The sequence below is a fragment of the Erpetoichthys calabaricus genome, chromosome 3 (assembly GCF_900747795.2).
Source record: "Erpetoichthys calabaricus chromosome 3, fErpCal1.3, whole genome shotgun sequence".
Classification (NCBI taxonomy): domain Eukaryota; kingdom Metazoa; phylum Chordata; class Cladistia; order Polypteriformes; family Polypteridae; genus Erpetoichthys; species Erpetoichthys calabaricus.
The window spans coordinates 77,648,413-77,675,463 of NC_041396.2; the positions used below are offsets into that span (position 1 = coordinate 77,648,413).

Here is a 27,051-nt window from a genome sequence, read left to right on the forward strand (position 1 = left end):
CTGCATATAATAAAAATCAAGTACAAACTAAATCGTCCAATAAACGAAAATGAGAAAAATATCTCAAACAATTTGTGAACAGAAATGCAGAAAAGCAATGTTTATAGAATAAAAGTTAGAGGATAAAATAATTCGTAATATTGTTTTTAACGAGGTGTTTATGTAATTTCATTTTTTATTTACTTTTTATTACGTTTTACGTTTTTACTTATACTTTTACTTTTTACTGTGTTTTATTATTCATTAGCATTCCTTTTTAATACTGGTTATAGCCAGATTAAAACAGAGGAGAGGAAAACGGAAACTCCAAACCAAATCCTAGAGAAAATAAATTTCTGGAAGCACACTATTTTCAGTGGAGGAACAATACAAAATTATGTTGACCTAGGCAAATAGCCACTCAACCTGTCCTGGGAAATTGAGATTTATATTATCTAGGTCACTATTAGTCATGAGATTGTAGTACCCTGGTGATGTCAGAGTCATGTAGAAGTGTTGTTTGTCAAGTGGGTGGAACATTCCAAAGGATTTTTTGGAATACCTTGACAGTGTCTGTGTATTGTGAATAATATAATGTGGATAATATTCAATTTCACATTAACTTCAGAATCAGTGATGATGCCACATTTTTTTTTACTTCAAGCATCATCTGTAAAGCTAAATTATCAGTTTTTCTTGTTTGATCACTATTTTTATATCATTATATTCAGTTATCAGAATGTTTTTCTTTCATACATTTGGTACGTTTTGCAGCCTATACAGACCAAAAGAGAGAAAGTTTTTATTTTTAAAAAATGGGAAGAGGGGTATCTTTTGAAAAGCCTAGCCCTCAAACAAGAAAACAAGGTGCCTTCATATTTATAGAGTTTATTCAAATATAGTTCTGCAGTTACAAAGTTTATTCAAACAGTTTATTCAAATACAGTTACCAGTAAATACAAGTGAAAGATGCAATAAATGTTGATATTATTATGCTTGCATAAGAAATGTTGAATTTTTTCATATGATGCTTTTTTTTTTACACACATCACCTAGTATACTTCTTTTTTATATTCTTTGTGCAAGAGGAATACAGAGGCTTGTTAGTATTATATAGCTGTAAGCCTAGCAATCACGGAAAGCAGATTTAGGGGCATCCTAAATTATGCTAATTATACAAAATACATTATGTTCATGGAAATATACATCTGCATGTATTTTTATATATTAACCTTTCTTTTTGATAAAATTCTGCCTTTAGAAATCCCTTTTAATGTCATTGTGTTTTGTCACTTCAGAGTAGTCAAATGCAAGAAGAGCAAGTTAGCTAAGGGACATGTCTCTTTGTGAGCTGGGCAGAAAAATATCATCATTAAAAAGTAACATTGTTAGTGACAGTTGAGTTAGGCTAGAGATTTTACACTGGGTAGTAGAGCTGCCTCAAATCACTGTGCTTGCACCCAGCTGTCTTGCAGGAAATTGTCTCTCTTTGCTGTATCTATCTATTTCTAAGCCCATTTCTGAGTACAGGTTCACAAGATCTGGGGCCTATAGAATAGAATGCCAGGTAGGGACCAAACCTCCAAAGCACTTTCATCACCCCAAGTAATTGCACACTACACATTTTTGGACAAGATGGACAAGAAAAAACAAGAGTACACAAAAGAAAAGCCAATCAGATATGATCAGAGCATGCAAAATCCACACAATGATTGCTGGAGCCGTGAGGTAGGCAAAACATGATCTGCATTATTGATAATAATAAATAATGGATCATAAAGAAAATAATGGCAATTTTTTCAGTTTATAAATTCCCAGATAAACTCAGTTTACAAAATCCCAGGAGTGGGATTTCAACCCAAAAAATAGGAAAGCATCTGACTTATCAGAAAGGAGGAGGGGGAGAAATCAATGTCTTTTACACTTTTATTTCTCGCTTAAATTGCACTTCTTACTATTTTATGGAACTTCTGGAAGTCATTCTCTGGTACTCCACTCACAAAGATGAATTTGTGCCATGCACTGTGGTTTTGAGTGCAAAAATATAAAAGGCAAAGCCAGATGCAAAGTGACATGGATACAAAGACTAAATGTATTTTGCATTTAAATTTCACTGAGATGAGTTTGACAAAATCAAGCATTATCTGCTGTGAACCACCAGCCTCCCAACCCCAATTTCTGTTTCTCTGCTACTTCGCTGCTGTGTGGGCCCACTGGTCTTTTCGCTAGCAGAACATAATGGCTGTAAACAAAATCACACATGGTCATATGTGGTGGTAATTTCTAGATATTTACAGTTTGATTTTCTCAGGGACTACTCTGTATCCAGATGCATTTAATTTATTTTTCCAATGTAACATTTTTAGTTTTATTTCATGCTGTCATTTTTTGCATGTCCACTTGTTGATATTAAACTCTTGTAACAACTTTTTATGTTCATTTCACTTACTCTCTTTCTAATAGTTATTTCACAGATGTTTATATTTGTTTCAAGGATGCACTTTTTGATTTTTGATGAATTTTTGGTAATTTCGTGCAATTTCATATGAAAAGGTCATATTACAAAGTTTGCTGTTTCACATCTTCAAAGTTTTTTGCTGTCATCTTTGGTACCTTAATGCTATGCCATACCTTATAAAGTTTCCTTTATATTGTAATGTCTTTACTGTTTTTATGGAACAATTCTGTTACTTTGCCCACCTTAATAAAAGGACATGTGTCTTTCTGTAATCTGTGTGTCCGTTTTGGACTTGTCTGCGTTATATGCCATTTGGTATAGGATTCATAAAAACAGTGCTAATGTATGTGATGTGCTGTCTGTTAAAATGAAAAATGCAATGCATTTTATCACTGCAAATATTTGTGATGCCCCTTCCATTGAAATGAAAAATGCCATGCATTTTATTCTACATACATTACAAAATACATTCCAATAGATGGTGCACTGCAAAAGTTAACGCTGAATACGCTAAGGTCTATGTTGATTTATTACATTAAACAACTAGTTGTTGAAATAATGCAGTATATAATGGTTGGTTATTTTAACCCATTTCTGAATCTCTAGATGTCCCCACTTTACTCACCAAGTAGAATAGTATGAAATAAAGAGCATAAAGAAATAATCTAAGATTTTTCTGATAGATAAACTATAAAGTATACACGTTTAAGGCAATCAGTCACATTTTGTAAAATAGATGGATTGATGGCACTGTCTTTAGTTAATTGTAATTTTTGCAATTTCAGAAACAATAGCACATCCCTCTGCTATGGCAAACTAAGATAATTATCCAAGTTTTTTCTAGGTAAGCAAGGTTCAGTGTCAATGAAATTAGAATAATTCTTAAGGATAGATGTTTAATCTAAAATAATTATAAGTGAGTATCTATGGAAGTGCAAAAGGCTTCCAACAGCATTGCCAAAAATTGATGTTCATTAGAGCCTTATGTAAGTAAAGTCCCAATTGAAGATGGAATCCAGTGCATGTGGTATTCCTTGGAGAACCATTGAAATTAGAATCTTATACATGTCAATAAAGGCCTCAGTCCTGTGCTTGTGCAGGAAGCTAAAAGCTTGATAAACACATATTTTTGTTTTAAGGGTGGAGTTGATAGTAGTTACACACAATAAAATTCCACATGCTTTGTTAATATCAAAACTCTAGATTTTGGCACTTCTTTTACCTGCTATCTTCTTTTTTAGCCTAATCTTGTACTGGAATATCTGTGCCAACTAAGCATCTGGTCACACTGTATTGTATTTTCTGATCCAGATGTACATTTATGCATTTCGTGGTATCTTTCAAACATTTCCAGATTGACATTCATGTTAAAAATGCTTGCATCATAAGTTGAACCTCATAGCTGACAAGGAATTATTTATGGAAACATAAGAAGATATTAAAGTTTAAAGTGTATTATACAAGAACATTTAATTTGACCCATTTATAAATATTTTGTTCCTGAGCTTTGTTTTTCTTCTAATTTTGATTTAAATAATTGAACTGAAAAATTTCTTTTAATAATACTACAAACATCAGTCAGCTCACATGAGTAAACTAGAGGTTTATGCTTTGGCATTTTCTTCGTCTTTTGTTTTCCAGATAAATAACTATGCATGAAGAGGCTTTTGTTCATATATAATGTATCAAGAATAGCATAAATAGAAACAAATCAAATATTTGTGATTTTGTATCTCATTGTATTTATACTTAAATGTTAAAAGTTTTTTCATAGCAAATTAGAACAGGTCAGTACTTTCTGTTTAGCTTTTACACCGATAAATGTTCAGATGTTTTATTAGTGTGTAAATTGATAATAACGTGCATGTTTTGTGATTCGCAGTTCCCATGCCATAAATAATCAAAAGCCCTGCCACCTATGTTAGTTGTTGTCCCCTGCTTTTTCTCTGTGCTTATGCTTTATTTACTGATAGAGTAAGCTGAATTATAACAAAATCAAAGTCATCTGAAAATAAGAAATGACCAGCACCATTGCCACAGTTAAGTTGACAGAGTTGCTGAATTAAATTAAGTGTCCTTCAACTAAAAATTAAATGCAGAAACTGTATGCCCTAGACTCTGAGTTATGCAGCATCACAAAGTGCTGCTTAGAAGTAATGTGAAATCACTAGACTGTTTTGTGAAGTTCAGTTTATTGTTATTACAGTAATCCCTCCTCCATTGCGGGGGTTGCGTTCCAGAGCCACCCGCGAAATAAGAAAATCCGCAAAGTAGAAACCATATGTTTATATGGTTATTTTTATATTGTCATGCTTGGGTCACAGATTTGCGCAGAAACACAGGAGGTTGTAGAGAGACAGGAACGTTATTCAAACACTGCAAACAAACATTTGTCTCTTTTTCAAAAGTTTAAACTGTGCTCCATGACAAGACAGAGATGACAGTTCCGTCTCACAATTAAAAGAATGCAAACATATCTTCCTCTTCAAAGGAGTGCGTGTCAGGAGCAGAGCATGTCAGAGAGATAGAGAAAAGCAAACAAATCAATAGGGCTGTTTGGCTTTTAAGTATGCGAAGCACCGCGGCACAAAGCTGTTGAAGGCGGCAGCTCACACCCCCTCCGTCAGGAGCAGAGAAAGAGAGAGAGATAGAGAGAGACAGTGTTTGTTTTTCAATCAAAAATCGTGCCCTTCGAGCTTTTAAGTATGCGAAGCACCGTGCAGCATGTCACTTCAGCAAGCAGCTGCACAGAAGGTAGCAACGTGAAGATAATCTTTCAGCATTTTTAGACGAGCGTCCGTATCGTCTAGGTGTGCGAACAGCCCCCTGCTCAATCCCCCTACGTCAGGATCAGAGAAAGTCAGCGCAAGAGAGAGAGAGAGAAAAGTAAGTTGGGTTTCTTCTCAGCCATCCGCCAATAGCGTCTCTTGCATGAAATCAACTGGGCAAACCAACTGAGGAAGCATGTACCAGAAATTAAAAGACCCATTGTCCGCAAAAATCCGCGAACCAGCAAAAAATCTGCGATATATATTTAAATATGCTTACATATAAAATCCGCGATGGAGTGAAGCCGCGAAAGGCGAAGCGCGATATAGCGAGGGATTACTGTATATCAGAATATAATGAAATATGCTATTTCCTCTAGTACAGACACATTGTGCATACAGTAATATCAAAGTATAAGTAATAATTACATAGTTTAGTAGACACAAATAAATTAACCTAACAAAATGAGTTTTCAATAGTATCTATGAGTCTATTATACATTATAAATGTAGAATATTTATTATATATGTATCAAATAGTAAAATTGTAAAATATCTAACATCTTTTCACTTTTATTTTTCTTATTGACTTTGGGACATTAGCATCAATGAGTTGTTAATATTTAGTGAAACAATTCCTCCTTCCAGCAGCACAGCGTTTGTATTGCCACTGGCTACTGCATAACCCCAAAGCATATGAGATCCACTTAAATCTTTATTGGTGAAAATATGTACTTTTCTATAAATTTTGGTTTTCCTTTAAATTTTTCTTTTTTTGGTTTGGCCAAAAAGTTAAATCTTTGCAAAATTAATGGAAAACATATATTTTTCAAAACATTTTTGACATGTCTTTTTAGTTATTTTGCATACTTCACATGTTGACTTTGGTGATGAGGCTGTAGAAAAGGTTTTCTTCTGAAAACTGTTCAGTTCAGATTATTTTGTGAAAACAATGCTGTACTGTAGACCTGTGTTCCACTATTCTAATGTTAGCTAAACCTTTGTGAATGCCCTTTGTAGTGAAATGTGGGTTCTGCTTTGCATATTTGACCATTTTATGAGAAGTTCTGTTAGAAGTTTTTCTTTGTCCTCCAGACCTTGTCTTGACTTCAACATTTCTCCATAACATCACTCTTGTAATACATATTTTGACAAGGAAATGTCATGTTTGCAGTTTTTACATATTTTTAAAGCCCCCCAGAGCTTTGTAAGTGTCAGGTTGCTTTATTTTCAAGTTGTCAGTCAGTTGCTTACAGGAGCCCATGGTTGCTGAGAACAGAGTAGCAGAGTCCTGCAAGGTTATATTCAGGTTATATTCAGCTCTGAAATTGTCCTTACCTCTTTGAGTGTTTGGCCTGACTAATTTGTCTTGTTTTGAGATTTTAAAAGTAGTACTGTATTAATGAATGCCCTGAAAAGGTGCTCACACTTTTACATATGCCATATTCACTGTTTTATTAATTTTTTTTGATCTTTTAAATTCAACGTATGTATGGAAAATCTGAACTGAGTTGTTCAGATTTATGTTTAAATTTGTACCCTGCAAAACCTATGTTTATTAGGAGATTCTGTGAGGACTGTAATTAGTAATTTTCACACTTATACATACAACTTATAGAATGTCTGTCTTACTAGCACCTGTTTTTTTCACTTATCAAATTTACTTTGATTCATGATCATTTCAGTAGTGAATGTTGCTTCATGAATGCCTGAATAAAAAAGTAAGTGATTTGATCTATTACAACAGTCAAAGGAGATTTTTCAGGTTTAAGATTACTACAGGATAATCTTACATTGTACAATAATTTTCTGTCTGTTTACTCTCTCACTCTTCTGATTTGTATTTTGTGCAATATTCATTCATACACATAATATAAGACTTTAGGTGTTTGTATACTAAATATCACACACACATATTAAGTGATCCACATCTTCTGTATTTTCTTTTATACATCATTAAATGGAAAAAGGCAATCTGTTATCTGCTGTTAAGCACAAATAGGATCATCACTGTAATCACCAACAGTCAAACTAAAAACTTGGCTTAAAATGTCTTGATTTTCTTGCATTTTTTATGCCTTACAGAATCCTTAAAACCAGAGTTGTGTTAAAGTGAGCTTACTTCTATTGTATCCTGTTTTCCTTCCAAAAATATTTAGTTTTGTAGGTATTTAACTTGTATGCGTACTGACAAAGTACCAAGTGTCTGTGTAATCTATACTAATAAAAGGCAAAGCCCTCACTGACTGACTGATATAAAGGTATATATTTCTGTTTTATTTAAACCTTTTAAGTTCGTATGCATAGCCCCATTTGGCTGTTTTAGTTTTTTTTTTTTTCTTTCTTCAGTAATATTTAATCTCCGTAAAGAAAAACAACATATGCATTTTACTTTTTTTGTATTTCTTTATTAATATTTTAGTGTAAAAGGATAACCAGTATTAACACATGTGCACTTAAACGTGTGCATTTACAGGGTGATTTCTCAGGCTTAAAAGCTCGCCTTTTATTAAAGAGGTAAATGCAAACTGTTTTCATTCTGAAGGGCACAAACCACGTTGGATTTCAGCCGTTAAACGCGAAAAAATTTCGGTACACCAGATAAATAAGCGCAACATATTATCAGTTGTATTGTATGCTTACAATACATATAGAAATGTGTTAATCGTTAACTAATAGTATGGGATGGTGTTTTTCGACTTGCGCCTTGATTTAAACGATTCCATGTCTTGGTGGGTTTGCGTAGCTTATTGTCAATATCTTTACACCTGTTTTTAAGACTTATTGACTGAAACGGGCTTTCACGAAAAAAGTTAGGGCTTTGCTACAGGATACACCCTCCACAAGTTAAGGAAGTAAAAATAAAGGTATATATTTCTGTTTTATTTAAACCTTTTAAGTTCGTATGCATAGCCCCATTTGGCTGTTTTAGTTTTTTTTTCTTTCTTCAGTAATATTTAATCTCCTTAAAGAAAAACAACATATGCATTTTACTTTTTTTGTATCTCTTTAGTAATATTTTAGTGTAAAAGGATAACCAGTATTTAAACCTTTTATGTTACTTTATAAAGTTATTTTACACAATGTTGAAAAATTAATAAGAAAGCTACATATTTTGGCAGCTGCTGCTTTAATTTTCAATGAAATGAAAAAAGCTCTCCAAGAGAAAACCTCAATGAAGAAGAAACAGTTTGCACTATCTAAAAAGGAGAAACCCTCATTTATAAAGGTTTGCTGCAGATGACTTAACTGAAAATAAATTAATAGTTCCTATGTGTATAATACATATTTATCTATTTGACTTATGCCTTTATTCTAGCAACTTGCAACATCTGAGGTACAATTTGTTACATTACTTTTGTTTTTTGCAGCACAGGCAGGTGAAGTGACTTCCTCAGGGTCACACAGTGGTGTCAGTACCAGGATTTGAACTGACAAGCTCCGGGTTTGCTGAAATATTACTGAAGAAAGAAAAAAAACAAAAACGGGCAAATGGGGCTATGCATACAAATGTCCATCCATCCATTATCCAACCCGCTATATCCTAAATACAGGAGCCAATCCCTACCAACACAGGGCACAAGGCAGGAAACAAACCCCGGGCAAGGTGCCAGCCCACCGCAGGGCGCACACACCCACACACACCCACACACCACGGATAATTTAGAATCGCAATTGCACCTAACCTGCATGTCTTTGGACTGTGGGAGGAAACCGGAGTACCCGGAGGAAACCCACACAGACACGGGGAGAACATTCAAACTCCACGCAAGCGACCCCGGGTCTCCTAACTGGCACCTTTCACTGCGCCACCATACCACCCGCATACAAACTTAAAAGGTTTAAATAAAACAGAAATATATACCTTTATTTTTACTTCCTTAACTTGTGGAGGGTGTATCCTGTAGCAAAGCCCTAACTTTTTTCATGAAAGCCCCTTTCAGTCAATAAGCCTTAAAAACAGGTGTAAAGCTAAACTTGCAGCACCGCTATTCAATTACACTTGCCTAACGCCTCTCCTAAGGGGAAATACTGTGGGATCTGGGCATCAGTCAAAGCACCAATCACAGGCCTGATTAGAAACCGGGAAGCTGTGATTTGTCGTCTCCCTCCCATGTAACAATCACAGCCCGTGTTACAACGCACTATGTATGTATGTGTATATATGTGTATGTGTGTGTGTATGTATGTGTGTATATGTATGTGTATATATATGTTATGTGTGTATATATATATATATATATATATATGTATATATATATGTATATATATGTATATGTAGATATGTATATGTATATATATGTTTACATAACCTCCTTAACACACTACTTCTCCGCTGCGAAGCGCGGGTATTTTGCTAGTATTACAGTATGAAATACAGGCCAAGAAGAAAAAGTATAACCAAATAATACAATATGTTTGCTATATTTCCATTACTTTTTGTTTTCTATCTTCTAAGGCTTCAGTGCCCTGACACAGAGAAGTATCTTATGTCAAACATGCTGTTTTCATTAAGTTCAAGGATTCTAAATATAGACTTTCATACCAATTCTTTTAATAAGGAGAGCCCCTATATTTCCATTTTTGAACTTGCTACACCCACCCATTCAGGAGGATGACACTGTACTGTATTATTCCAACTAAAGTGCTAGTAACCTTTGTATTTCTGGGGCCTGCATACTAATTCTACACTCACATCTAATAAGCATCTCTCATGAGCTTTAACACCCCAAAACATTAGCATTTTGTTACATTTCGCATTCTTATGCCCAGCCCAGCGTATCTTATTTGTCTTGGTTTGTGTTATTTTCATTAGGACTACCACCACACAGCAGAGCTCTATTTAGATCAGATAAGGGGAATCTCCCTCTGTTTAATTGGGTTATAATAAGAAATTCTAAAAATCATACCAGTTACTAAGGTCTTGTGTTTCCTGGGCTAACATATTTATTTTCTGCATGTTTTCCTTTTATGTCAAACTTGAAATAAACACATAGTGATGGGAATACCTCTGGAGGTATTCAGCCTGTGGTAGTATAGCTAGTTAAATAAGTATGCTCATTATTTCATTAAAAAAGAGAGTATTTAAATCTAGTTCAATTAATGTTTCACATAATTCTATACGTAAAATGTTTTGAAGGTTACCATTAAAGTTTATGTGAATTTCACATAATAAAACACAAATGAGGAACATGTTGATTTTGATTATTGTTTGTCTCAACATCTGTGCTATTGTATGCTTTAATTTTATATCATTTTATAAATCATTTTATTACACATTTTAAATGTATGTCTGATTTATGTTCTTTTTTAATTTTGCGATTCTATTTTCCTATGTGTTTGTTTATTACTTTTTTATTTGTGTTTGTATGTTTTCTGTTTTATTATTTTTTGATTTTTTTTCTCCCACCAACACCAGGTTGCAAAACAGCTTGAATGTGGCCAATCGCTTAGCTGATGAACATGCGTTGATATCAGTGTATGTGAACCGGCTACAAAATGGCAAACGGTCAGTTTTTGAAACTTCCATAAAGTCACATATATTTAAATACTATTTTTGCAGTTTCTCCTTTTGTCGACATTTGGTGCAGAGTATTAGTTCCCCTTTCTTGAGAGAATAAATACAGAGCTTTAAACTTTATAAGCCAAACCAAAATAAAAAGGTAACTTAGCAATTCTGAATGGGGTTAATTATTTTAGAAAACATTGCTGTTATATATGTGAGTTGTACCCGAAGTAATTAGCATATTAGAATTATCAGTAAATTCTTGACAATATGGAAATGTATGTATTTTTACTATTATTTCCATCTATTGTCTCCCGCTTGCATCAAAAGATAAAATAGATCCCCAGTTAAGCATTTATAATGGTGTGTGAAAATGGGTTATAAGGATATCCTTTTAGCAGAGTCCACTCGTAGCTGCAATCTCACAGATGCTAAAGCAAATGTAGTTATATAACTATAGTGTATTGTATACTTTATGTACTTCTCATATGAAACTGTGAACCCATCATCACGTCAAACACATGTTGCTCATCACTGCAAAAATTGGCAACTCCAATCAAGACTTATTCTGAACTCTAATTTCCATTTGTTTCACTTCATCTTTTGTTGAATTAAATTCTGTTTTTATGTGCTTGCTTTATTTTTTGTCGTTTCATATTATGCTCAAGGAAAAATACACTTCAAATGAAATTTTTTCAAATTATTGTGCTGCCAAACAAAAATGCTCAAATTTTTTTTTATTAGGACATCACTCTCAAAAAGTGTTATGCTACTTTTGCATCTGCAATGTCTTGTATTTTTTCTATTTCTATTTCTCTGTTAATGTCAAAATGTAATATTTTTGAAATGAAAAAACATCACTATGTGAAATTTTTCAGAAAAAGTAAATTGTTGTGTTCTTCATTTTTTTTATCTTATTGAGTTTTGTGTTTTAGAGGTTAATCATACTCAGTTTGCATTTCTACATTCTCTCAGTAGTAGCTGGTATATGTGTGTATTTATGTATATACTATTTATGCAAAGCACTCACTGTCAATGTTACAAAGAAGAGGATAGAGGATGATCTGTGCAATGATGGTTATGATACTTGTACTTGATTGCAAGAAAAGCTATAAGTAAAGAAGTAAGTTGTTGTTTTATGAATAGAATTTGCTTGGTTCCTACTAATATGTGAATCCCACACAGAAAAGAATGCCTTCATTAGGAATGTGGTAGTGTAATGAACACTGGTTGGTTTCAGCCTGAGGATGTTGTCTAGGCAGCAAATAATTTGAATCCTTGTTACTTTGAATGCCATTTATAAACATTCAATTTTATTGGATTTGCTTTAATTTCCCCCATACAGGGGTGGGCAAAAGTAGGTTTACAGTTGTTTGTATGGAAAAAGACATGTAGCTTATGACTATTACAATAGCTTTATTAACTCAATAGCTTATGAACTTTATTAATTCAAAAAAATGTCACAATGGCACAGTCTCGTAAGTGCTCGACTTGCTGGCCTTCATTATTAACACCTTTTTGTAGTCTACTTGCAACACTCAAGCACACTTTAATAATAATAATAATGACAAGAAGAAGGAGACAAAAAAGAAGACAAATAATAAAAATAAATAACACAATAATTAATAAATAAATAATAATACAAGAATAAACTGTTTTGCATACACACAACTGTAAGCCTACTTTTGCCCACCCCTGTATATATGGGTAAATCTGATTATGCCTATTGCTATATGTGATATAAACTTGGGGACTCCTATAAGGCTCCTTCATGGAATGGTAAAAGCTAACAGGTTTTGATATACTATACAAATATTGTCAAACTACAGTGGCAAAAATAAGACTTTCTTAGGGTTTTACAGGAAAGCATTCCAAGTAGCCCCAATTGGATTGGAATATATTGTATATGTATGGGTTTGTATTCATTTTTCTGAACTTGAGCATTCCGTCTGTTGGCAGCAGGAAATTTGAACCCATCCCAGCATTATCAGATGACAAATACATTAAAGTGGCTTTGAAATATCAAGAAAATTAATGATAAACTGTGGTAAGGGTATGGTGCTATCAAACTTCTTCAGAAGATACTATGGAGTGTGTGCTTTACAGTATTTTACATTATTTCTCTTTCAATAGAAACAGGCACTTTCAATGTAGTGAACTTGTTTTCTTTGGTTATTCAGTTGATGGTTTCTAAACTGTGCCTAGGGCTTGTGGTGTTTGTTTGGTGTTATTTGAAATGTTTTAAAAAATGTATTTTTGCTGTCTGTGTTTTATTATTTCAACTATGTTCTCAAGGTTTTTCCTCTTTTTTATTAAATTAACATTATTTAGATCCTACAGAAGGACATAATATGTTTTTAATATTGTGCTTTTTTAATGTGATTGCACTGTTAAAATGTTTAAAATCTACTGACAACAGATATAACATAAATCCATTTATTCCAATTTATGCTCATAGGGCACATTAGACATTACACCTGAATATAAGTAATGCAGTTGACTGTAGTATTAACTTCCAGCAGTCACAACTGGTACAGTGCATTACTGAACAACTTTCTTAAAACTTTTTTAAACATTGGATGTAAACAAAGTAACATTTTTTCAATAGACGTAAATTTTTAAACTTCAGAATGGGGTCACAACAAAAGAGAATTCAAATAGCACAAACAGGGAAGCGGTCATCGAATTAGGAAGCCTGTTTAAAACGTTAGAATATTTCCAGTTTACCCAAATTGAACCTTTTTTGTGATTGCTGTTGGTTGACTTTTATTATAAACCAGCTGTGTAACATGAGCTATCAAAAAAAAAAAAAAAAACCATGCACCATGTTGAGTTTTTCAGTCAGTAAGAAGCAGTAAAACATTTTTTAATAATACCATACTTGCTATTTGAGTAAAATTAAAGTCTTAATGATTAATCAGTTTTATGGTGTGAACACCTATTTTTCATATTTATAAACAAGGCTTACAATCATCATAAAAATATTTCACATGTTTTTACATGTTATTTGTATATAAATAACAGGAAATCAAAAATGAACAGCACTAAGGCTTTATTACTGAAGTGCATTACTTTTCTAATTTCATTGAACCACTTAGAAATGGAATTGAGATAAATCATAACCAGAAAGTATATAAATAAATAGAAACAATACCTACAATACTTGTAGCAAAAATCATAGTCAAATTTTGAGTCAGAAATTGAAAATCAAGTAAATTCAAACATAACCAGAAAAAAAAACATTTATCTTAAATCATAGTCAAAAGATCAAGCTGTAGTTTATTAACTGGAACTTTGTAAAACAGAAATGTAATAATGGTTTTAATGTCTGGCATGAATCCACAATCATGGATAACTAGGCAGTGAATGAAACTGACATTTATACCTTCAACCTGGTGATGTCAAATGGTACATAGTTCCTAACAACAGCAATACAACCCTCAAAATGGCCATAAGAAAAACAGTGTTAGTTACTTTCATGATTGCTAAAAATATACTAAGCACTAAAGCAAATGTACCAATGAGATTTCTTGACCTCTAAAATCTATACAGCAATGACAGGATAATATTTTGAGGCCAAGGAGAAGACATGAAAAATCATTAAAAAAATCCTGATCATTTTGTGTTTTTGTACAATTCTGCTTTGTTTGTGGTGGGCAAGACTTGTTCAGACAGCCAGGCACCCAGGCGTGCCAAGCATAGTATATTGAAGTATTATATAAGTGAGGACAGGGGTTTCTAGAACTTATCATTAAAGATTTTAAACTTCAAAAACAACATTTATTTCTTTAGCACATTTTTATACAAAGTGTAGCTGAAAGTGCTTTACAAGATTTTAACAAAAATAATTGCAAGTAAAAAGAAAAATAATAAATTAGAAATAATTATGTATATGAATCAGTAAAATAAATAAAACACCAAAACTAGCAAATCGGAATAAATCAATATACACATTATACAAGTAGGTAAGTAATAGATGAAATGGAGTCCTAATTGTGTCCAGAGAGAGAGAAGATGGCATCCCAGACTAATAAGTTTCAATAAGTCCCTTTAGATATTCCAGGAAGATGTCATTTAAAAAATTTGCCCACTGTGGGGCATTTTGTAAAATATTCCTGTGTTATCCCCCTAGTGCAGTTTTCTTTTCAGATGGACCCTTAGTATTTATATTTATGCCCAACTTCTTCCTCCTTCTTTATGGTGAATGACCTCAGATCTTCTGTTATGGTAAATTTCAGTACCAGAAGTTCATCCCATTTCTGTACCATCTTCATTTACTCATGTTCTCCAAGCTACAATGCAGGAGTCCTCTCTTAGTTATCATATATTGGAGTTGTACTTTAAACCCTGATGTTGAAGGTGAAAAGAAAGGGAGATGACACAGTTCCCTTTGTTGCCCCAGGGGTTGCTGATCATATTGAATAGGTACAGAAAAGTATAAGTGAATGTAATAAGAGACAGTATATTTTAAGAAGTAAAATTAAACATGCATTGGTGTATTCTTGCTTTGTCAAGCCTTACATATTTGCTGCTTTTGTTTTGAAAATAATTATTTAGATAGAGTTCTTGTCGTGCTTGCTTTCATTTATTTGAATGAATAAAGACAGCAGTTATATGACATGAGGCTTTTTGAATCTCCTATAGCTGTTTAAAGCCAAAGAAAAAAAATGTATCTGATACACTTAATGGCCATTGTTGACATTACAGTAGTTACTGTGTGTTTATTATGTTGTATATCTTTTTATCTGCAGTGTTCTTGATAGCCCCAGTAGATTAGATGAAGAACACCGGCTTATAGCTCGGTATGCAGCTAGGTTGGCTGCTGAAGCTGGAAACTCTACAGTAAGTGACTTGATTTTGCACAACTGTGCAGTTTATATTTTACTTCAACCATTTTGCTCTGTGTATAATTGAGAGGTTACAGATTTCCTTTATATACTGTTGCTGTCTTTTGCAGCTAATTTAGAAAGACAAAAATAACATTAGGAAAAGTATTACGGTGGAACAGTACATTACAATAATTATATAAAAAGTACCATTGCTGTTTCTGGTCACAGTTTTCATGAAAGCAAGAATGTAGTCACAAACTGAAATATTTATGGCAATCTATTTTAGTACATTCTCTTGAGAGAAAAGGGTCTTATCTTAGCATCATGTTCAGCCAGTTATTTATTTGTCAGTTAACCAAAGAGGTTGGGTATATTTTTGCATTCCTCTTTTATTAAAAAATGCTGATATTCAGCTGACTGCTTTCTACCAAAAATAGTGTGTGTTTATTGTGCTTGAGGAACACTAGGCCTCACAAAGGACATAGTATGACTGAGTCATATACTTATGACTTCTTTTTCGTTAACAGTTTTCTGTTCATGACTTAAGAATTGCTATGGTATACCTTGTTTAGTCTGTGTAAACATATTTATCTGCTCTTAGAGGTGAAAATCTGAATAGTACATGTCACACAATAACCATAATTCTGACTGAGTGGACCTACCAAGTTGGAGAACATGACATTTTTTTGAACATTTTCCTTAATTGCTATAGTATTGTACCATGTAAAGTTATTTTTCAGGTAAATCAAGCAATATCAGTAGTGTCACTCATGAGCAAAGTTTCACACCTATTTAAATATTTTTTTAGGATGATTCTTTTCTAAAGACTAACTAGGTATATGCAGATTGATGAAACATGAAAAATATATATTTAAAGAGTGTTAGTTTTGCACAGTCCTGTTTAAGATGTTTGATCACATTCTCAGTTCTTTCAATTTAAGTGGGAATTCAAGAAATCAAATGAAAGTGGCTAAAAGCATTGTATTATTTAAATATTTTCATGTGGTTTTCTTGTACATATTTTTGTATAATAACAAATATTATCTAAGATATACATTTCCATTTTTAATGTCTAGGTAAAAAACAGAATGTACGGAAATGTGAAAAGATGACACAAACGTTAACTCTTCTTTTTTAACAGCTCTAGCAACCTTGTTTCTATTCCATGCAACTGTAGTGTTTGCATTATGAGTTGTTGTTTTACTGTTGTGAAATTACCAAAGTCCTAAGATGTCCTAACAGAACAATATCTGTAATAACAGTACCACATTCTCAGTTTCCAGATGAGTTACATGTTAAAAGTTATCTTTGTTTGTACTCCTTTTATATTTAGTTCTAACTCTCTAGTATTCCTGTTGCTTTGGAACTATACAAACATGGGAGGATGAACTCCAATTTCTTATGTCTTGTAGCAGTAAAAACTAGTGTTTTCGATAAATATATTGGCCTCGGCAGAATGCTTCCTATGCATTGGGCTCAAATTATAAATGTTACAAAAAATGATTAGAGCAGTCAACAGACGTTTTTTTAAATTAACTTTATGACTGATCTTACAGATTAAAAAAGTTATGATTTGAATTTGCTGATGTATAAAAGAAAGCTAGAGTGAACGTTATTAACACTAGAATCTGTGAAGCCTATGAAAAAAGTCGTAATACCGGGTTACCTTAATTTCCTTTGCACCTCCTCATCAGTGTCTTTGTCTTGCAAGTGTGTCAATCAGCACTGACAGCAGGCAGCCTGCTCACTCATCCCTCCACGGAGGCAGCTGAAGTCAACTCAGACTCTGAAGGTTATCTGGCAGTGAGGTGTTTGGAATTGTATAGTGTAGATAATATATTGTTATTTGGGATACATTTCATCTGTGTTCCGTGTCTACAATGATCTGGGTAAATGTAGGATGACAGGAAATGTGAGGCGAAAAATGTTGAACACATAACTAAAACAGAAAGTGTATAATGTGTGAAGACTCAAGTCCAAATATCAAACACTTTCACAAAAGATATAACAAAACAAGTGTGCTTTTATTCAAGAATATAACCAAAGAAAAATAAATCATTCAATGTGCATGGTAGTGTCAATTAGTAAAAACCCAAGTCCAAATATCAAGCTACATCAAATTGACATGTCTGCTTAGCTGGTGCTGAAATAAGAACTGCTGCCTCCTAATCAAGAGGTTGTAGGTTCTAGCCTGGATTCTCCCCTTTTTGAGTAGTGATTATTCTTATTACTATTATATAATAAAATATATAATAAAAACTTACATTTGATTTTATTGAAGAATATACCCAAAGAAAAAAAATCATTCAGTTTACATGTTGCTGTGAATGAGTAAAAATCGAAGCCTAAATATCAGTTTTGCTGATGCAGAGGTAAGAACTGCTGTCTTGTAATCAAGAGGTTGTGAGTTTGAGTCTGGGTTATTCCCGTTTTGAGTAGTGAGCTGCTGTTATCTGCTATATCTGATTTTAAAATCATTTTCTCTAGTCTTTATGTGCATGACCAAAATAATGGTGTAAATATCTGCTACCTGTAAAATATGATGCTGAAAGGATATAAACAGGCCACACAAACGCTGGTCAATCATTTTTTCTTGGTATCTTGTTGTCACTTGAATTTTTTTTTATTCATTTTTTTTATTCTTGAATAAAAGCACACTTGTTTCATTATAACTTTTCGAAAATGTTTATTTTATATTGCAGTAACTACTTGAATGACATCAAATCTGTCTTGGCTTCTCTTGCGCATGCACACACACATTCATGCATGAAGACATCATTATTCGAAAACGCTATGTCATTTAAACATGAGTTGTCATTTGAACATGGTGATTTTTTCTGATCTTGCCCAAACTCCATGTTATGGTGCATGGTACTGAGAATGCAGACGGACTCCTTCTTTTTGGGTACATAGACCGTCAGCATGGCACTGCCAGATCTAAACACTAGCGTGGAGAGTTGCTCACGTACTGAAGTGATTTTAGCTGCAGGTGAAAGTCCCACTTTATTTATATTGCCAAGCAGAGTTGTGTTGCAGTGCAGCAGTCTATTAGACAGTGAAAGCAACGTGAGCAAGTTTTCTGTTGTTACAGTTCTTCCTTACGGTTCTTCCAAACTAATTGGTTAGTTTGGTGTGGGTGTGAACATGACTGAGAGAATAAAACTGAATGAAAAAAACGTTAACTTTTATAAGTAGTGAAAATTTAGACCGGGTGTTCCAGACTGAAATCAAATGTATGTTTTTATTATATATTTTTTTATATAATAGTAATAAGAATAATCACTACTCAAAATGGGGAGAATCCAGGTTAGAACCTACAACCTCTTGATTAGAGGCAGCAGTTCTTACCTCTGCACCAGCTAAGCAGACATGTCAAACTGATGTACCTTGATATTTGGACTTGGGTTTTTACTAATTGACACTACCATGCACATGTGTTTAACATTTACCCAGATCGTTGCACACATGAAACACATATGAAGTGTATGTATTCCAATTAACAATATACAATTTCAAACACCTCACTGCCACATAAAGAGACTTCAGTGTCTGAGTTGACTTCTGCTGCCTTGGTGGGGGCATGAGTGATCAGGCTGCCTGCTGTCAGTGCCGATTGACACATTTGCAAGACAAAGACACTGACAAGGAGCTGCAAAGGAATTTAAGGTGACCCAGGATTACAGCCTTTTTCCCAGGCTTCAAGGATTCTCGTGTTAAAGTAGGAATGAAAATCAAAAAGTAAAGGCAATTAGGAAATTAGGCATTATCCTAGTTGAAGCAAAGGTCAAATGAACATGGACACTCCTTTCCGGGACTGCACCACTGTTGAACAACACACCATAGTGAAATTTCTTTGGGCAGAAACCTGCTGAATCTCACCAAAGATTTTTGTCTTGTGCAGATCAGTAAGGTGTTTGGGTATCCATCTTGCACAACTTTAATGAAACACCAAGTCATCGTGCACTGTGGTATGTGCAGATCTGATATTCCAAAAGGCAGCAACAGCAGACAACGTAATCACAGGCATTCACTATGTCACTGTGAGCATGTATCTGCAATGTTAATAGTTGGCCAGATCAAGCTTCGTCAGTTACACTTGTTTTTCCCACTTTAAACTTTTCTACCCATTCATAAACTTACCATTGGACCATGCTGTTTTCACTTCTGTACTGAGCCAACATCCTTCAGTGAATTTCAGCAGGTTTCACTTTCACCACGGCATGCTGTTCAACAAAGGTTCAATCCCGCAACAGGGTATCCATATTCATTTGACTAGACTAATGGCAGACCACTGTACATGTTTGAACTACCCATAAGCCATTGCAAACGTGTTGTATAAAGTCAACTTCTATGCATTGCAGTTAACTGTATAATTTTCAAATTGCCTTTACTATTTGATTTCTGCACTACAGAATATCACTGTCAGTGCATGAGATCTAACAATGAGTTTCCAGCCTACATTACCTGGCTTTAATAATATTAAATTTTTATTTGTATACTATATATTTGGAGTAAAAACATATTGTAAAATATTTACAAATACAAAAGTTACGGAATTCTTTTGTTTTACCTATGTATTATTTTTTTGGTTTTAGGGTTATCAACACCATATTTCTTATAATAATTCATTTTTTTATCTTTCTGGTCTCTATGTCAAAGTTTTGACATACTTGTGATTAGGTTCTTTAAGTAATCTTTTTCTTCTTAATTAATTCTACTATTTTTTTTAAACAGTGCTGCATATTGCAGTATAATATACCTTCCTTTTTTCCACATATAGCATAGTGTGCCACATATATTTGAGATATAAAACTGGCATAGAGTCACATATGGTTCCTCTTAATCCCTTCTGTGTGCTTTGCATGAACATCCTAGTATTTTTGCCTAATAATAAAATGGACAGAGTGAGAAAGTCTTTAAATATGCATTGAGTTTTTGATAAGTGATTTATAGTTCAGATCTGACATAAGTTAAATTACACCAATGTAGCATCTGGATAGAAAACAAAAGAATCCATCATGTGTACAGCTAAGTAGATGGAGCTCAAGTTGCAATCCACCTTTTTCAGATTTTTTTATCCAGTCGAAGAGCTAAAGGTTATATAAGAACAGTGGACCATATTGTTACTTACTAAAGTCAGTTGCATAACACTGATATGAAGAGAAGGCACTTTAAGGACTGCTGAGAGTTACCAGAAATACCTGCACCCTGGTGTCCTCATAACCAAGAATAGATTCCGGTGTTGAAAGAGATTCTGGGGATTGCCCAAAAATGACTTCAGGAGAGGGTTCAAAGCTGCTGCAAGTGGGCAATCAGTACACCATTTTTCATAATTGTGGCTTCCTTGCCATTATTTCATCATAGAACTATGCCTTTAAAATGTTTACTTAGTACAGTAGAAAATGACTAGACGTGTTGGGCTGAATGGCTTATTCTTATAATAACATTTTATCTCCTTGTTACAGGGGGAATGAATATTTGCACAATGTATAGATATATAAATTTTAAATGTAATATCCTTTTGTCTTTGCACAACAGCAACGCCCCCAGGCAGATCTTGGGTTTAACTTTGATGCCAATAAGCAACAAAGGCAACTTATTGCTGAACTGGAAAATAAAAATAGGTAGGGGACTTAAGTGTTTTTACTGTGCAGGTCTCTTTTTTATTTTGGAAATATTTTAAAGGATGTAAATAGTTTCTACAGTGAATTAAAAAACACAAAATTCATAAGTGCATTGTGAAATGAGTTGCAGTTGTGTAGTTTCTGAATATACTAGTGTATTGCATGTGCTGTACTTGAATGTTTACTTTAAAATTATAAAATATATAGAATAAAATGGTAGCACAATTGTACATTTGAACCAACTAAATGCTACATTTTTACTACTGGAGGTACATATGAAGTGCATTTGTATAAATCAAAATTAACTTGGAATTTACTAGGTAGGTTTTGAGGAATCAACATAATAATAAGTTATCACTAATTTAAAAATGAATTTCAAGATTTTGGCTCATGTAATATGTATAAGGAGTAAGTGCAAATTAAATCATGTTATCTCTCAAAAGTTTTATCATTTGGGAGTAGTTTCCTTTTTGTAACTGAAGCAAAATACATTCTTATAAAAAGACTTTTTATGTTTGCATTTTAACATTTATGTTTGTATTAGATTAGATTAGAGCTTTACTTTTGATAAATTAAATTATATCTCCTTTTAATTTTAAATTGAAGACCTAGTTCCACATTTTGTCTTTTGAAATTTGAAAACAATTGCTTTTCCATCTGTATCTGCATTTGCTGCCTGCAACTTTAATTATCACTCAAAATTACTTGAACAGGCATAAAATGAGTATACAGTATCTGGATTAAGTGGATTCTGTAATGGATAGATGGGTGGATATTGAAGGAGATACTCAATGTACTACCCATGAAAAGCATTAAAAATGATAGAAAGACAAGTACTTTATTCATTCCTGATATTGTGATGTCTACACCTTATCACCTTTTATGCAAAATACTGTAGGGTATACTGCTTCATGCACTCTTGCAGTACATTATTAGGTAATATGGCAAACTTGTCCGGTAAACACTTCTGTTTTATGTGATTTAAATGTAGTTATCTTTGTTGCTGTCTGTTGTACTGAAAGCCTGACAAATAATTTTAAAAATTATCAACATTTACTGTTGCAAATAGACTTTCTTTTTCTACTAATTAACATTTAAATTTTCATCCAGTGTGATTTTGTTATCACTAATGTGCTTATGTTTTTTATAAATATTTTAGTGCAATGCTGTTACTACTACATCCTCACAGCTGTTGATTGATTATTATTGTGGAATAGTAGAAACAAACTTTTGCAAAGAGAATTATTCATCTGTCAGGGCTTTGATTTGAAGATTAAAAAATAATAAGCACATCATTTTTAATTCAAAAGCTATGATTTATTGCAGTAGATCTCAAAGTATTGTTGGCAAGTTTACAGTCTTTTTAACTGCTCAGAGTCATTAGGCTGTGGGTAATTATTTTAGCAATCACTGTGTGCTGCCTTACCTCCATACTGTTAAATGTAGTTCCCAGAATTGTAGATGATGGGCTGAAATTGAGATCTTTTGAATATAAATCCAGCAATACTGGATTAGAGTCTTAGTTTTTTTCAGAGAAATGCCTGTAGTAATATAAATATAATGCAGAATTACGCTTAAGAAGTTAGCTATAGGTAGTCATCTGTATCTTTGGATTCAGCAAAGTGATCCTAGGTCTTTTGAGAAACACTAGTCTATTTTGACTACAAGCTTTAACAAGACATGTGTTCTTCTACTTTTGCTAGCAATTTTGCAATTTAGATCATTTTTAAAATTTCAATTTAGAAATCTTAGTGTTTTTATAACTCTGTTTACATTTGTACAGTAATATATTTCAAAACATCCATCCATTCTACCATTTTCTAACCTATTTATCCAGTTCAGGGTCACAGGATGACACAGCCTATCACCAATGGCATTGGACACAGTCCTGGATGGGATGTCTTTTCAGTTTTTTTTTTTAATCAATTGTCATTATGTAACATTATGCTATTTTTAAAGGCTTTCCCAACACCAATGTGGCGCTTCTTCAAAGTTTAAAGCCCCATCTTGACACTGTTTATGTGGATTTTACACTGTCTGTCCATCTCCATGTATATTTTATACAAGAATACTAGTTTGCTTCAAACATCAGAAATACATACCAGTTAGATTAACTGATTATTCTGAGCAGCCCATGTGTGAAAATGTGTGGCTGCATGGCTGAATGTGCCATGTGAAATGCTGATGTCCCATTTGAGATTGCTTCCTGCTTTATTAGAAGTATTAGACTATCTAGGCTTGGAATAGGATTGACTGAAAAATTATTTCCCTGTCCATTTTATTATTAGTCTGTGTTTTTCATCTATTCCCCATTTTTTTCATCTGTATTGTTGCTGATTCTAGGGAAATACTGCAAGAAATCCAACGCCTGAGACTAGAACATGAGCAAGCCTCACAGCCTACGCCTGAGAAAGCTCAGCATAACCCCACACTGCTGGCTGAACTGAGACTTTTAAGGTAGTAAACAGCAGTTTGTTATTAATTATTTGCTAATGTTTTGTTTGATAGTTGATTGTCATTAAAGGTTATTACTGGTTGTTCATTAAAAGCTATTGTTCCATCAAAACTGATCACCAAGATCCAAGACATAGAATTTAGTGCAACCATCTGCAACTGGATTTTGTGTTTCCTAACTTCATCATGTTGACATTTTAAGCATCATTTCCTCCTCACTGTCCTAAGTTTCCTACTGTACTCCTTGGTCACGTATAACTACATGGCCAAATACAGCTTCAGTTCCAAGATTAAATTTGCTGATAACACAATTGTCTTAGGCCTGATCATCATCAGTGGTGAGACAGTGTACGGGGAGTCATGCCAGAATAGCTAATTCTCATTTAATGTCATCTAAAATTAAGTACTAGGATTTGTCTTCGGGAAGCAAGAGGGAGACAACCCACAAGTATATATAAAGAGGGCATGCTTTGAGGAGAGCAATTAGCTTGAAAGTTATGAGAGACACTTATTTCTCCATCTGTGCTCATGAACTTTCAAAAGTACATAAATGTGTGTATGCTCACAGGCTTTATAGCACATTTTCAGCTCAGGACTGCAAAACACTGGAAAGGGTGCTGACGTCAGCTTGCAATATTACTGGAAAAGAGCTCCTTTCAGTTCAGTACATATACTGTACATCACATGACACCTTAAAAGACAAACACCAGTAATAAATATTGCAGCTAACATAACCAGCTACTTTTTTTCTACCTCTGTTCTATTAAATGGTAAAGAACCATTATGACTCAAACCACTAGACTCAGGGACTGTTTTTACATTTAGGTCATTAGACTATTTAGCAGCTGCTAATTATCTTCTTAATCAAGTTGGCAACCACATGGCTATAAGTGGTGTGTTTTATACAGTATAGCATGTATGTATGTATATGTATACACAAAAGGCTGCTGTTACTGGCCAGCAGTATGCTGTAGTGGTTAAGGCTTTGGACCTAGGGTTTCAAACCCTGAGGTTGTGGGTTCAAATCTTTCTACTGACATTGTGTGATCATGAGCAAGTCATCTCATCTGCCTATGCTCCAACTAGAAAAACAAAAGAAATGTATCACAAAAGTTTTAAGTTTTAAGCCCCTCCTTTAACCGCCACCTTATCGTGGTGGAGGGGTTTGCGTGTTCCAATGATCCTAGGAGCTCTGTTGTCCGGGGCTTTATGCCCCTGGTAGGGCCACCCAAGGCAAACTGGTCCTAGGTGAGGGATGAGACAAAGAGCGGTTCAAACCTTCTATGATGAATGAAAACTTTGCACGCCGTTTTCCCTTGCCCGGACGCGGGTCACCGGGGCCCCACTCTGGAGCCAGGCCTGGAGGTGGGGCTCGATGGCGAGCGCCTGGTGGCCGGGCCTGCACCCATGGGGCTCGGCCGGGCACAGCCCGAAGAGGCAACGTGGGTCCCCCTTCCCATGGGCTCACCACCTATGGGAGGGGCCAAGGAGGTCGGGTGCAGTGTGAGTTGGGTGGTGGCCGAAGGCGGGGACCTTGGCGGTCCGATCCTCGGCTACAGAAGCTGGCTCTTGGGACGTGGAATGTCACCTCTCTGAAGGGGAAGGAGCCTGAGCTAGTGCGCGAAGTTGAGAGGTTCCGGCTAGATATAGTCGGACTCACCTCGACGCACAGCTTGGACTCTGGAACCAATCTCCTTGAGAGGGGCTGGACTCTGTGCCACTCTGGAGTTGCCCCCGGTGAGAGGCGCCGAGCGGGTGTGGGTATACTTATTGCCCCCCGACTTGGAGCCTGTACATTGGGGTTTACCCCGGTGGACGAGAGGGTAGCCTCCCTTCACCTTCGGGTGGGGGGACGGGTCCTAACTGTTGTTTGTGCATATGCACCGAACAGCAGTTCGGAGTACCCACCCTTTTTGGAGTCCCTGGAGGGGGTGCTAGAGGGCATACCTCCTGGGGACTCCCTCGTTCTGCTGGGAGACTTCAATGCTCACGTGGGCAATGATAGTGAGACCTGGAAGGGCGTGATTGGGAGGAATGGCCCCCCCAATCTGAACCCGAGTGGTGTTTTGGTATTGGACTTCTGTGCTCGTCATGGATTGTCCATAACAAACACCATGTTCAAGCATAGGGGTGTTCATATGTGCACTTGGCACCAGGACACCCTAGGCCTCAGTTCGATGATCGACTTTGTGGTCGTGTCGTCGGACTTGCGGCCACATGTCTTGGACACTCGGGTGAAGAGAGGGCCGGAGCTGTCAACTGATCACCACCTGGTGGTGAGTTGGCTTCGATGGTGGGGGAGGATGCCGGTCAGGCGTGGTAGGCCCAAACGTGTTGTGAGGGTCTGCTGGGAACGTCTGGCAGAGCCCCCTGTCAGAAGTAGTTTCAACTCCCACCTCCGGCAGAACTTCGACCATGTCCCGAGGGAGGTGGGGGACATTGAGTCCGAATGGGCCATGTTCCGTGCCTCTATTGTTGAGGCGGCTGACCGGAGCTGTGGCCGTAAGGTGGTCGGTGCCTGTCGTGGCGGCAATCCCCGAACCCGTTGGTGGACACCGGTGGTGAAGGATGCCGTCAAGCTGAAGAAGGAGTCCTACAGGACCCTTTTGTCCTGTGGGACCCTGGAGGCAGCTGATAGGTACCGGCAGGCCAAGCGGAATGCGGCTTTGGTGGTTGCTGAGGCAAAAACTCGGGCATGGGAGGAGTTTGGGGAGGCCATGGAGAACGACTTTCGGACGGCTTCGAGGAGATTCTGGTCCACCATCCGGCGTCTCAGGAAGGGGAAGCAGTGCAGTGTCAACACTGTATATGGGGGGGATGGTGCGCTGCTGACCTCGACTCGGGACGTTGTGGGTCGGTGGGGGGAGTACTTCGAAGACCTCCTCAATCCCATTAACATGCCTTCCAATGAGGAAGCAGAGCCTGGGGACTCAGAGGTGGGCTCCCCCATCTCTGGGACTGAGGTCACCGAGGTGGTCAAAAAACTCCTTGGTGGCAGGCCCCCGGGGGTGGATGAGATACGCCCGGAGTTCCTCAAGGCTCTGGATGTTGTAGGACTGTCTTGGTTGACACGCCTCTGCAACATCGCATGGACATCAGGGACAGTGCCTCTGGATTGGCAGACCGGGGTGGTGATCCCCCTCTTTAAGAAGGGGGATCGGAGGGTGTGTTCCAACTACAGAGGGATCACACTCCTCAGCCTCCCTGGAAAAGTCTATTCAGGGGTCCTGGAGAGGAGGGTCCGTCGGATAGTCAAGCCTCGGATTCAGGAGGAACAGTGTGGTTTTCGTCCTGGTCGCGGAACAGTGGACTAGCTCTATACCCTTAGCAGGGTCCTGGAGGGTGCATGGGAGTTTGCCCAACCAGTCTACATGTGTTTTGTGGACTTGGAAAAAGCATTCGACCGTGTCCCTCGGGGAATCCTGTGGGGGGT

General features: G+C 35.8%; 1 protein-coding gene across 6 annotated transcripts in view; it reads left to right on the forward strand.

Moving 5' to 3' along the window:
• dtnbb (dystrobrevin, beta b) overlaps positions 1-27,051 on the forward strand; it is a 244,321-nt gene that overhangs the window by 142,419 nt on the left and 74,851 nt on the right. For 4 of the 6 annotated variants that reach the window (XM_028796944.2, XM_051924578.1, XM_028796943.2 and 1 more), the window contains 4 exons: positions 10,625-10,714; positions 15,463-15,553; positions 21,079-21,164; positions 23,508-23,621. In XM_028796944.2, the coding sequence (XP_028652777.1) occupies positions 10,625-10,714; positions 15,463-15,553; positions 21,079-21,164; positions 23,508-23,621 (381 nt within the window). The remainder of the gene's footprint in view (positions 1-10,624; positions 10,715-15,462; positions 15,554-21,078; positions 21,165-23,507; positions 23,622-27,051) is intronic. The other 2 variants (XM_028796946.2, XM_028796947.2) reach the window with 1 other exon arrangement.